The sequence below is a fragment of the Poecilia reticulata genome, chromosome 21 (assembly GCF_904066995.2).
Source record: "Poecilia reticulata chromosome 21, P_reticulata-male-v2, whole genome shotgun sequence".
In the NCBI taxonomy this organism is placed as follows: Eukaryota; Metazoa; Chordata; class Actinopteri; order Cyprinodontiformes; family Poeciliidae; genus Poecilia; species Poecilia reticulata.
The window spans coordinates 15,709,747-15,723,173 of record NC_088850.1 but is presented as its reverse complement, the minus strand read 5'-3'; the positions used below and the strand labels follow the sequence as shown (position 1 = coordinate 15,723,173).

The 13,427-nt window shown below is 42.2% G+C and overlaps 1 protein-coding gene across 4 annotated transcripts in view; it reads right to left on the bottom strand.

Moving 5' to 3' along the window:
* Positions 1 to 13,427, bottom strand: part of ino80 (INO80 complex ATPase subunit) — a 40,488-nt gene that overhangs the window by 7,871 nt on the left and 19,190 nt on the right. For all 4 annotated transcript variants that reach the window (XM_081602145.1, XM_008398410.3, XM_081602144.1 and 1 more), the window contains exons 28-29: positions 3,978 to 4,105; positions 558 to 652 (exon numbers count right to left, since the gene is read on the bottom strand). In XM_081602145.1, coding sequence (XP_081458271.1) covers positions 558 to 652; positions 3,978 to 4,105 — 223 coding nt within the window. The remainder of the gene's footprint in view (positions 1 to 557; positions 653 to 3,977; positions 4,106 to 13,427) is intronic.

Sequence of the window (13,427 nt, the reverse complement as noted above, 5' to 3'; positions counted from 1 at the left end):
GAAATAGTTTTCCACACCTTTCATTTCTTAAAAATATTTCTGACTGTAAAAAAAATAAAGTAAAATAAAATGGTTCACAAGAGTGCATTTGAACAATAAAGCTGCATTAAGAGTTTACATCCATAAGTTTAGTAAAATAGTAGAAGAAATAAAATGATTAGAAAGGAATTGGAGCAAATTTTAGTGAAAAAAAAAAAAAAAGAATCAGCAAAGCAGAATGTTTTGTTTATTTTCTCCACATAAATCATCTTCTTCATTTCCCTCTGGTCACCCCCGCGCTCCCACTTTTTTCCAGTAACTCTCTGCACCTCCCAGTTTGAAAACCACCATCCTGAATGCAAACAATGGAGTAACACAGGGGCCTGTGAGCCACTGCACTAATGCGATCCAGAACACGTGGACGCCAAAACACAGGCGGACACGCGTGCTTATAATATCTGGACACTTGATAAAACTGTTTACTGATTGCTATAATATACAAAAAGGAAAAATTACACGGCGTTATTAGCAAGGAGAAACATTCGGTCTCAGCCACAGACAAAAACCACACGACTCACCGGCTCTGGAAGTCGGCCACCATGTCTCTGCGTTCGGAAATCTTGGAGGACCCGTCGAGGCGAATGTAGGTGTGTTTTCGATAAACCATGTACTCCTGGAAGGAAATCAAACGACCGAAAATGTTCAAATGGAAGGATGACGTCCAGTTTTCAATATTTAGAGCAACCAAACATGAGTGACCTCCGCGGCCTGGAGGCCCTCGCAGACAGAAGAGTGATTTGAAGGCAACAGTTTGTTAAAACAAAGTCGTCACGAACGATCCAGGAGAAATGACAGAGTAGCTGCTGATTAGACAAACTACTGCGCTTGCTTCCACTTTTCAAACAGAATGAATAAAACGGGTCAAATCCTGCATTACGCTTCTGAAAAAGCACAAAGTTGGGAATTCGGTGGACCTTCAAGGATCGAATTTTGAAACCTACTGACATTTTTCCTGTGGACTTGTTGAAATCCGAGGGATTTTTTTAAACCTCTGCTTGCAGAAACAATAATAATAAAAAAAAAATCATCACAGCGACTGACCTCAACAGGATCTCAAATATGTAATTCTACTTAAGTCTTCCTCTAAGGAACAGATAGACCCAGCAGTGCTATCGATGTCATTTTAAGAGTTGAGAAATATTCCTCTTTATCACAATAATCTGTCGGTGATGGCAGCATTAATTGTCCAAAAAATATCCTAATTCTCCCTTTTTTTTGCGTTCATTTGCTAAAACCCAGAGAGACACAAAGAAATGTAGACACTGATACACCGACACTATATCCTCCCAGAAGTCTGCTAAGCTGCCCTGTGTGTGTTGGCGTGGGTGCGTGTGTGTGTGTGTGAGGGTCTGAGGAGCAGGAGCGCTGATGAGGTGACACGCTGATCCCTCTTTAAGTACTGCCGTGAACTTGCGACCTCCTGGTTACAACGCGCGAGTGCCCCCCCCCAAAGCAATGAAGCAGTCACAATCACTAAAACCAATCAGGGTTCACCTCACGCAATTATTAGCGACGATAGCAACGATTTGACACCATGTTTTCTGCGACCCTCTTACCCCCAACACACACGCGCACACACACGCGCGCACACCCCCACACACACATACACCCACCAACCACCCCCTCCAGATCTCCGTTATGACACCCGGGCCCTCGGTCCCACCAGGGCCTGCCCTCCTTGGTCTGTCTGGCTCTGTTCCCAACAACCCCATCTGCTCTGAATGAACACTACATTAGGAACCATTAGCACGTTCTGGTCTCCGAAAATGCTCCCAATCTTCCGGGATAAGGTTCTTATTTCTTCCCAGAACAAAGTCACCCAAGAATAACAAGGGAACGATCGGGATGGAAGTTTCAGGGACAGCATCTTGGCCGTTGTTTCATAGAGAGAGCAGAGAGACTGAGATCTTGACCTCTAACAGCTGCTAAGTTTCTTTAATAGTCAGCTTTAGGGTTTTCTTTTTTCCCCACAAAGCATAGATGAGATAATATGTGGGTAGTTTAACGCAGATGACATGATTTAAGGAATACGTTTAGGTCATGCTCAATTTCTACGCTTTATTTTATTCATTGAACCATCAAAAGCTCGTTAGGGATTGAATTTAAATAATAATAATAATAATAATAATAATAATAATAATAATAATAATAATAATAATAATAATAATAATAATAATAATAATAATAATAATAAAAGAATCTTAGTAGTGGATACAGAAAACTGTGGCGATTAAAATAATCATCACAGTTCCTGTTTTCTGCCTTTTTTTTATTTTGGATGTTTGCAGCCAGTTTAAAAATGTTCTAGCAAAGAGAAGAACTTTTATCAACACTAAATGATCTAAAACAAGAAAATTATAGTCTGAAAATTGAAATATCTGATTTCAACTGATAAACAGAAGGCGAGAAGAGATGAAAGGGAAATTTAATTCCTGAAATTATTAATAAAATCCCCTCCTGATGTTGGCATCAGGAGGGGATTTTAGTCACGTTCTTCTACCTCTGTTGCAAATAATGTTACAGGTTTTTAACTGGCAACTTGTTTTCTAAGCAGCCAACTCAAAAACAGAAAAAGAAAAATTGAAGGTATCGTTTTGGCAGGTAATTCTCGCTGTCGGGTTCATTTTCTTCAGGCTGCGCTGATCTTGGTTGTCCATCACCCGGTAAAATGACGCCACCCAATAAACCAGCAGCCAACAAGCCACAAACTCATAAAAATCTAACAGAGATTAGCATCAGCCTCTCCTTTGCTGGAAAAAGGAGCTCTTATTTTGTGGAAATCAAAACCATCTGCAGGATTTCTTTTTTCCCTTTTACCAGTAAAAAAGAAACACAATGCAGGAACGCCGCAGCCGGATTGGGTGAACGTATGATTTCATTCCGGATATCTTTTCCCTCTTAGTGAACTAGATGCCGTCACACCTACCCTAAAGCTCCCTTCCATTACATTGTGAGGTCACCTGTCAACAGTCTTCAGTGATTCACGAGGCGCACAACCTGCGCTGGGAAAGCCGGCGAGAGGGATGTTAAAAGAGAATGGCTAGCCTGCTTTATCTCGGCTATCTTAAGTGCTTTTATCAGTCCTCCGGTCTTACGGTCTTAAAGGCGAGGTATTCCTGCTGTTTTCCAGACACGCAGGAAGACGGCCCTTAACCACCTGGGTCGAGTCCATCTGCCATCAAGAAATTTGGCTGTGGAAACAAGCGCTGCGCCGTGTTCGACAGGGGAAGGAATTCCCAGTGACATCATGCCGGAGATTTTTGGCTCCACAGTGATGTTTGCAACAAACATGGTGGCAACAATAGAGAACCACATCGAGCTTGTTTGTTGCTGTAGTATTGCCGTCAAGGCTGTGTGAAATTCATTTTTGAACATGGATATAACTTTAAACCTGACAGCTCCCGACCTCGGATCAGGTTAGCGCTAACCTAGAGGTGCGGTATTTGATCTAAAGATATTTTTCATATATCTGTTTATTCATTTATTCAATTCAGATAAGAACAAAAAAAAAAAGGTCAGGCGCTCGTTGCCATGTTGATCATTTTTCTGGTTTTACCCTAAAGGGGAGAAAAAAAACTATCGTTTTTTCACTTCATCTCTTTCCCATTAAATAGCATTTCTTCCCCCTCCAACCCAAGGGTCTTTCCATCTTCTAACTCTTCCCTCTTTCTTCACTGCTTGTAGTTATCCCTCCCATCTGCCTGGTTCCGCTGCAGATGAGACCCTTCTAATTAGCCCCGACCTGATAATTATCCATCTACTAGGCTCGCTAACGAGGGGCAGGCTGGCATATCAGGGGCGCTGGGGCTCAACAGCTAAGTAACAGAAGGCCTGTGATTCAACAGATCAGTAAACTCATCTGCTTACATGTACGGTATATGTAAACAGATAAGCTGTGGATATGAGGGGTGTCCGCAGGTGTGTCTTTGTGTGCATACCTCCAGCAGGTCTATCATGCGGGTCATCTGGGAGTAGATGAGGACTCTGTGGCCCTGGGCCTTCAGTCGGTTTAAAAGGATGTCCAAAGTGTGGAGTTTGCCACTCTCTGTGATCAGGCTTTCTTTATCTAAAAAAATAAATAAAAAAATAAGGAGATTAATTAACCCCAAACCATTCAAGAAAGAAGATCAAGAAATACGAACGTTGAATTGTTGGGAGTCTGTTTTGGAAAAACTAGCTGCGTTTCTTTTTGCTTCTCTACATAAGGGATTTCATGTTTGCACCAATGTCTGCTTTTTAAACAGATATGGACGCATAATGTCGTTTTATATATATATGAACTTCTAAGTAAGGGCTGCGCATTATGCTATCATCATCATCATCTAATGATGATAGCATAATATCATGCGATATCAGTGTGGACAATCTTAAATGACAATATTTGTTCTTGTTACATCTGTCATTAATACAAACTTTGCATGCCAATGACATGTTTAACCTTCTATGTTAGATAGAATCTAAGTGGTCAAGCAGTCCACACCCCACACAGGCCACTGTGACTAAGATGCTTAAAAAAAAAAGCTGAAGGGACCCCAGGATTAAACATTGTGGTACTCCACAGGTGATGAAAAGTTCCAATTGACACAAAGAAGTTCCTGTTCTTTAGGAAAGACTCAAAAAGTGTCTCATTTTTGTTGAGAACAGATTGATTTTTCTGACGCATCACAGCTTATATTAACTGAACTAATTCATCTTTAGCGTTTATTATTAAATTAAGTAAGCAAAACAGTGGCGCTAATCAGCTGACACCACAGTACTGCATTTTAAGAAAGACACAAACGGTGAAAAACTGAGCCTCGTAGCTTGAGCTGCCGGCACATCAGGCGTTTGCTCGACTCTGAGCAACTGGCCGGCGAGAGCAGACTGGTCAGCAATCTGACCCCGGCTCTGCTGCTGAAATGGTTCTCTGATGAGGAATTAACAACATGTGGCACAATGGCAGAATGAGGAAAAGGTCACGTTGCTATCGACCCAAAGACAGGCACACTTCGGTGTTTGACCCAGGGGTCGTGGCACTGGGAGATGACAAACTAGGGCTGACCTGGTTGGCCAGGGGTTACAAGAGGGTCTCAATGGGGCAGTCGAGCCTGTCCACCTAGGGTTTGAATTGACAAAAGTCTCCAAAGCACTTATTTGCAGTTTAAACCTAAACTGTATTCTACATCACTTTCTCAATAATTTCTTACACTTTAATAAAAAATGAACCTCTGGAGAGTTCAGGATCACTCGGATCCTTTTGACATTTACTCAACAAAACTCTATGCTAATCTGTACCCAGACTCAACTCTGCACTGTGACCCCGGCAGGATAATCCCCTAAAAAAAAAAAAAGGTCACGTCCTGCAGAAGTGTTAAAGAGGAACAAATGGAAAAGATGAATAGGCAAAATGCTCTGGGGAGGTTCTCAAAAGCTCAATGACATTTAGCAGCAAAGAGGTGTTAGCCTGGTAAATACTTTAAGTCCCAGTTACATGGATGTAAATATCCTTGAAAACAGGATTAGTTAAAGTCATTCGCTCCCTCTGACAGATGACTTTCAGATTTTCTACCTTTTTACAAAATGAAAAATGCGGGACAAATAACTTTTAAAAAATAATAAGTAAGCAATGTTTCATGTCGGCGTGATCGTTTCTCAAGAAAAACTTATATTTTCTGTCATCTGATGAAGGAAATGGAGAAAAGGAGGATAATAAATTATTTTCTTTGCGCAAATGGAAGAGAGTGATCAAAATTTGGAGCGGATTTCACAAAATGCACGTTTTACACTTTTGTTGGCATGAACTCCCCACTGAGGCTCCAATTTGGTGTGTACTTGGAGGTCAGCATCAGACAAGGTCTCAGATAACCGCCCTAAACCTGCCTTCGCTGCAGCTGGAGCCAGTGCAGCGAGGGAGTATTAGGGCGATTCTGTTTCCACAAAACCCTTCTTTGTAATTAAGAGAGACGGTGATCTTAAAAAGTGTGAGGCAGAGGAGACAGTCAGACTTGCAGCGGATTACACACAAGCAGAGAAAATGGTCCAGACAGAGTGAAAAGGGGATATTATCCCGACTGGTGATGGTGGTGATGTTGCGGTTTTGGATCAGACCGGGCCTCCTCACCACACGTGCCAGCCGATCATTCACTGGTGCTCAGTCAAGGGCTCCCTAAAACCCGGCGGGGCACACTGACATGCAAGCAGACAAAGTCACCACTTGGCACAGACATAAATGCTCATATAAGGCTACAGTCCTCAGCTCTTGAAACTCATCTGTTTCTGTTTAGCAGACTCAAGTGTCCAGACGCTAAAACTTTCAGTCTCAGTCGACCACAGTGATAACATTGCATTCAGATCTGTGTGTATTCGCCTATTTAATAATACCGGTGGACGGCATTCAATTTACAAAGGAAGTGATCGGCAGAAGGGAAGCAGATTGAATCCAACTGTGTTGACAGAGGAGGGTGGAGCAAAAAAAAAAAAACATCCCTACAACCATTCAAACTTCTCTAAGCACAGAAAGAGGTGGCTGAGTTCAAAAGCATTTACTGCTGCGTGCAATCTAAATATTGCTGCCGAACTCTTACGCAGGGATGCCAAGAAAATGAATAATTACAATTTGGGAGGGCTTCAGTGGTCTGGGCGATTCTGCCATAACACTTATGGCTCACGTTATGAGCTACATGTGGTTGCAGAGAAATGCACGACCGCTGCAAACTGCATGCAGTAATAATGCTTTTAAAATGAATTACTCGGGGCTCAGGGAAGCTTGAACTTAAAAGATCGATCCACGTGAAATGCTCAGCATTCGGTTTCTTTCGCTTTTCAACCCACGAGCTTTGATGTGTTTTACTGGGGTTTTATGTTATTGGGCAACGTTAAGCAGAGCATAATTAGGAAGTGAAAGGAAAGGCACATGATGGACGGAACATGATGGCTCCTTGAAATGTTCTGAGTTTTGGATTTTACCCTCGAACCTTTTCTTTTTATGCCCCCTGAGTTTCACGATGGTGTGTGTTCCCTAATGTTCACACAACAGCTTGGTTTATACTGAGATTGACTAACACGCAAGGAGGGCTGAAACGATTAATTGGATTAGATCGGATTAATTGTGATTAATCGCGATTAATCAATTGCTGAAATAATAGTCAACTAATTTGGTAATCGATGAATCGTTAATTGTAGGATAAGGATCTATTGCTGAAAGAACACAGTGAGGGCACATATTAAAGCGAAACTTTACAAAAATGAAAACATTTTGCATACAAGATATTAAAAAAAAATCTTCTGTCCCTCAAGCTCCGGTTTTAGCTTCATCTAGTTTAAATTGAGCAAAACCTTTCGAGATCCAGTTTTTCATCAGTTAACCCAAAAATTAAGCACTGAGAGCTTTTCACATGTTGATGTTATAAGTATTTTTTTTAGCTGCAGATGCATATTTTGCTACAAATAATCAAGCGTAAACTAATTTGAAATGCTTTGTTGTTACATGTACTTATTGGAATTAAATGATTTGTTTATTTGTATCTTTTAATCTATTCATAATGTTGTATAGAAAAGGGCATAGATGAAAAATCAGCAGAATGCGAAATTTTTTTAACCGAATAATCAATTGATCGTCACAAGAATACAGAGAATAACATACATATTAATTGATTGATTATCAGAATAATCTATAACTAAGCTAATTGTTGCCTGCAGTCTTACACATAAGTGGAATCTATTTACTAATTTGGTGAATTTTGTGTGATGTCTTTCATTTATGATGATCAGAGTAGAGAGGCTAGAATACAAATTCACTACAAATTTTCAGGGTTTTATTCTTTACTGATTCTACAGCATCGTCATTATGAGGAGGCTGAAGGTGAAATGAAACCCAATTTAATCTCCTGAATCCAAAACCCAAACCTGAAATCACTGAGACTTTTTAGCTTACTTGGAACTGTAAATAGCAAAAAAAACCAACTAAACAAATAAAAAAAAAAATCAAGGGTATTAGCCACACCCCACAACAAATGCAGTCACACCACTCTACGGTTGCTATGGGTACACATATCAAGCTACACCACCTGCCCTGTCCCGCTTTCAAAACACCCTCTAAACCCCCCATACCTCCGCCTCCCCTCATTCCGCTTCAGTCCAATCCAGCCTAACAGCGGTATTCATGCAGCCAGCCCTCCCCACCTCCTCCTGTCCTCAACGCCTGCTGGCAGATTAAGCTACACTCCCCCTTTCTGCCTCATCCACCCTCCAGCTCCTCCTCCACCACTTCAGACCCCCCCTCCCTCCACTCCCGCCGCCCCTTCCCCACGGCTGCTGTCCCCCGGCATTGTAATTCAATCCCTGTAGGGCCAAAGCCAGGGGCCTGACATGGTCCTGACCCAATTAGAGGCGTGCTGCCAGCTAATTAACCCTAGCCACAGCTCCTGGTGCCTTATACTCCCAACCCAAGTATGGCGTTAATTTCATTAATACGCCACTACTACTGTCCTGTCCCCCGTCCCCTCTGCCGAAAAGCGGACCTTCCCCTGAGCGGCGAGGGGATCAGGCCAGATGCGAGCGAAAGAGAGGACGGCGAACAACAGCCTGGGTCCGGGGCGAGAGCTGGTAAAGGAAGATGGATGGACGGTTATGTGAGAAAGAGAGACAGATGGGGGGCCAGGGAACAGGTCGAATTCGCGATCGAACCGGGCATCAGCTTCTCACTGTATAATGTCACATTACACTGTGCAATCAATAAGTCAATGAGCAACACTTGTTCGCCACCCGCCGATAAAGGAAAGATTAGCTCGGAACAACTTTGCTGCTTCTGCACATATTGACAAAATCAGATCTAAACTTAATTTTTTTCTCCCAGCAGCGGCGTTGGGGAGAGATAAGAGCCAGATGCCAGTGGGAGGCTTTGGGGGCCAGGCTGCGGCAGGGTTTCTGACAGAAAACAGGAGGATATTTACCTTGGTGATGGTTTACAGACACAAAACAGGAAGAGAAAAAAATCAGCCTCTAGAGAGAGGGAGTACAAAGTTAAAAGAACACGCATTTCCCATAAGCCCAAAAATACGCCCGGGTGACAGAGTAGGGTAGAGATTGAGTGATGAGCTGCAATGATGTGAACAAACACAAGCATACGAGCCGCCGTCTCTCCGCAAAAAAGGAAGACGGAGCTCTTCTTTTTGGGTTTTCTGGGAGCAAAGGAAGAGACAGACAGTCACGCCACACCGCAGTGCCTCTGTCATTAGAGGTATATTATCGCCGCTGGCCCGAGCCGACACTGAAACGCCTCAGGAGCGCAGATCAGAGCCTCCACAGCAGAGTCATAGCCGGATTGTGTGGCTAATGTCTCCCCCTTCAGGCTGCTTTGGATTTCAAAAGTTTCTCAAATTTTAGAGCTGACCTTTTTTCTTTTTTTTTTGTCGCTGACTATTTCCCATAAATTAAAGTAGGAAACCTCGTCTTAGGCGCACTCGGCTGGCTAATTTGTTTCCCTATTTATGCTGAGAGTTAAAAAAAAAAAAATGCCACAGACAGCTGGCGGTGCCAGTTTAATGCAGAGTCAGTCGGCGGTGTGGTGAGGCTTGGCCGTCTGTGTTGTTTTGTGCCCGTCTATCAGAGGGCTGGGGAAGTTTCCTGCCATTTTACCGGAGAGCCGGGTTTCTTTGAAGGGACAGGAAGGCAGGACTGCATTTCCCACAGTCTAATGTGAGCTTCATGGCCTAGAAGTGACAAGCCTCTCTCTCTCTCACATTCTCTCTCTCTCTTTCTTTCTTGAGGTCTGGCTGATACCGAGGCACCAAAGCTTCCTTAACAATCTGGTGGACTATTTAAAAAAAAAAAAAAGTTATCTGCCGTGTCCTACATGCATGCAGACTTTCACAGCAGACAGATTGCAGTTCATACAATAAAGCTAAAAACAAACACGCAAGGAGTCGGGTTTACAGTGGAAAGCCTGTTATTTTGTTAAGAGCTTGCTTCTAATTACTGTATGTGAAACACAGGCCACACAGATAGCGAGGCCAACCGCACCACAGCGTACTCTCACTGCAGGCAAGTTTACAAGTATTTCACTTTAAATAGAGTTAATTTGACTGATACCGAATGTGGTCTCAAGCAGAAGTACTTATACGACTTCAACCTTTTGCATTTTATCACCTTACGTCGCTGGAATGAGCTGGAATGTTATTGTTCTTTCAGAAAAAAAACTGAAAAAAAAAAATGTAATGCTTAAATTTAAAGTGCGGGAAAAACAACTAAAAACAACTAAAAAAAGTAAAAATGTGCCTACATTTAGGCATGTTCTCTAACAATCCTGTTAGGCCTTCACAGAACAGCTGTGTAGTCCACTTTTGTGATTAAAATGACACAAAAGTGGACTCTATATAATTCTGAAGATAAATGGTTGAACTGGAGAAAAAAAAAGTGAAAAAACATGCATCAATGTTTTTCTTTCAATTAATAACTAAGCATAAAATCACAATAAAAATGTGACTGTGTGCTGTTGCAAAGCACGTTAACAAGAGCCGACACTTGCAACATTTTCCAGCTCAACTTCAGAAATACTAAGAATAATTCTTGTTTTCCAAAAGGCCTTCACAGCATCTGTGTTCGTCTGTTGTTTGTGGCTCTCTTCCTTTAGCTGTGTCATCAAGACTTCAAAAAGCAGCACAGCCTGTTTGAGATTAGAAAGGAACTTGTTTAATTAGAAAAATAAAGCTTTTGTAATGACTTCACAGCATGTTTTGGTTCATTGTTCATCAGTTCTGTGAAACCACAATGTTTTTTTTTTTCTTTTCCTGTATTTGGCCTGATCTGAACCAGGAAGAAAGTCCATTCCTTCCAATTTGTCTGGCTGTGTCTGTCTTCTGTCCTGTCCCAGCTAACACTCAGAGCCAATAATGGCCATTTAATCGACTAATTTCTAAGTTGATTTGTGATTATGATGCATAATTGGAACAAAGTTCCTCTTTTTTTTCCCTCTGTTATAGGTTGATATTCAAGTGCCCTCACTTTAAGGTGTTTGGTTTTTTCATTTTCATGCTGCCTTTTGATTAAAAAGCTTTTTAGTTGCAAGTCAAAAACACAGTGGGATTTGTTTATTGTGTGTGTTTAAAACACAACAACAATACAAATGTGTGAATTTTATGGACTCAGTCACTGAAGATAAATGACCACAAGGTTCAAAGTACAAAGTAAAAATGGTCAGAGATGCTAATAAATACAGTGGTTCACACCTGCACCCTTCGTTTTATATATATATGGCAGCCATTTAGGATATTAAACTACGGTTTGTTTGGACTTTTCAAATCATAATATCAACTTTAAGAGGAGTTTGGTTTTTGTATTTTTTGACTCAAAGTCAAAATATTATCCTGACAAGAAATCTTCAGCCACTTGACTGTTTGAATAGTGCACGTTCATTAGGATCAAGATTGTGAAATTCACATCTATGAATTGAAATAGGCCGGCGTATATTAATCCTGCCTTGACGTCACTGTCTCTTTTTTAACTGTCTATAATTAAGGAAGAATTGACAAACTGTAAATTAAATTTACCCTGAATAGGATACAAATTAGTCATGCTGTCAGTTTCATTCTCAGCTTCAAGTATCCAGCATGCCGAGGTGAGTCAGTTTTTATCATTACAAACAGTTTGTACTCACAAGCCCACAATTATTCAAACCCCTGGTATATTTAGGTATAAAGTAAAACTTGAATTTTGCCAACATGTTCCATCTGACTGGAAGTAAAACTGCGGAGCCGCCCAGGCAGAATCGCAACTCGACTCTGATAAGAGAATTGGTGAAGATTAGTGTGATGCGGTTCCATCAGAGACTCCTTTTTCTCTTTGGAAGAACTGAACGGACGATTTGATCACTTCTAATGTTCTTCTTCACTCTTTGGTGCAAATAACCTTGTCTTTACGGCCTAAAGACGACCCAATTCCCACGAACCAAACTTCCGTGTGACAGTTTCTCTAAACCAAACACTGTCCTCTATCCTGCCTCATCCACAGGACTAACTGTCAGGTCTTGGTCGTCTTTACTTATGTCGTTAGAAAAAATGCTTCTTTTTTTATGAAACATCTTTCCGTCATGGAAATCCTGCCTGCACAATAAGATCAAAAAACAAACAAAATCTGTGGCCCAAATCATTACAGCTTCAATTGTTTTTTCCTCCTCTGTGTCCTGATTCCTAATAGGTCCTCTGATTAGATTCCTCCATCGATATCAGTAGGCAGCCCTACTCACGCCATGGCGCTCAAACAAACAGTAATTCAGCTCTGCCATTTGTTCCTAAGGTGTGGGGCTGGGAGCGCGGAGGAGCGGGGAGGGTGGGAAACTTCAGCTGAGCTACTGTACATATCTGAGCCTTGATGTGGCAACAATGTGTTCAGCGCAGGACGGGTGCCGGCGCGTTGGGTCACTTCCTTCCTACTGAGGCTGAGAAAGAAGTGGGAGACCAGACGGGCCGAGAGGCCATGGGCCAGATACCGATTCCAGAACAGCGCTCGGTGCTGTCTGCTTTTTTCTTTTTTCTATGTTTTTAAAATCCAGAAACAGAGGTGAGGCCGTCTTCGGTTTCGTGTGCGAGGACAGCCAACGCCGACGAGCGTGGGAGAGTGTGCGCGGCGAGCTGGGAGAGACACCTAGGGCCCCCCCCGTGTGAGCGCTGCACAAGTCCCTGAATGGGCCCGATTGTACACAAACAACGCGCATACACACACACTCACTCGTACGCGGACGGACCATTTATTAGTGTTACCTAACTACGCACTTGAACAATGAGCAGTGGCTAAACTTCCTCGCTTTGTCTGCCTCCGTAGAACTTCACAAGAGCTTTCAGGCTGTTCTCACACAGACACACAAATAGTTGTTTTGTTTCTCACATTTACATATAAGCACTCTTTACGAGCAGATGCATGCATAGATGCAGGAAAAAGGCCAAATAGAAAGCCTTAGGATATTGCAGCTTTATAATTTAGAAGACCTGTCAACCATTTTAAAAGCTGGCAAGTCGGACATGTGCAGGCATTCATCGCAAAAGAGAGCAGTCATCAGAATCTGAGACAGACGCTTTATCATAGCGAGAGCGGGTGAGCGGGTCAGTGAGAACGGACATGTTGTCTGTAAAATGGCAATGGCCTCAGTGACCTCGGACATCTATCAGTCCTCTGAACCCTGGCGGCAAATCATCTTCCACTCTACTTCAGCCGACGCTTTCCGCTGATAAAATTCTGGTAAACTGGAAAACCCGCACATGGACACAACTGGCACTAATGCTTTGAACCAATGAGCTGCTCTGACTGATACAAGTGAATTTCAGCGAACGACTTTTGCAGGTCAACTTGATTTTAGGTTGAGAGCTGCTGTGCCAGAGAATGTATTTGTATCCAATGATGTTTTCCACTTTTTTTTT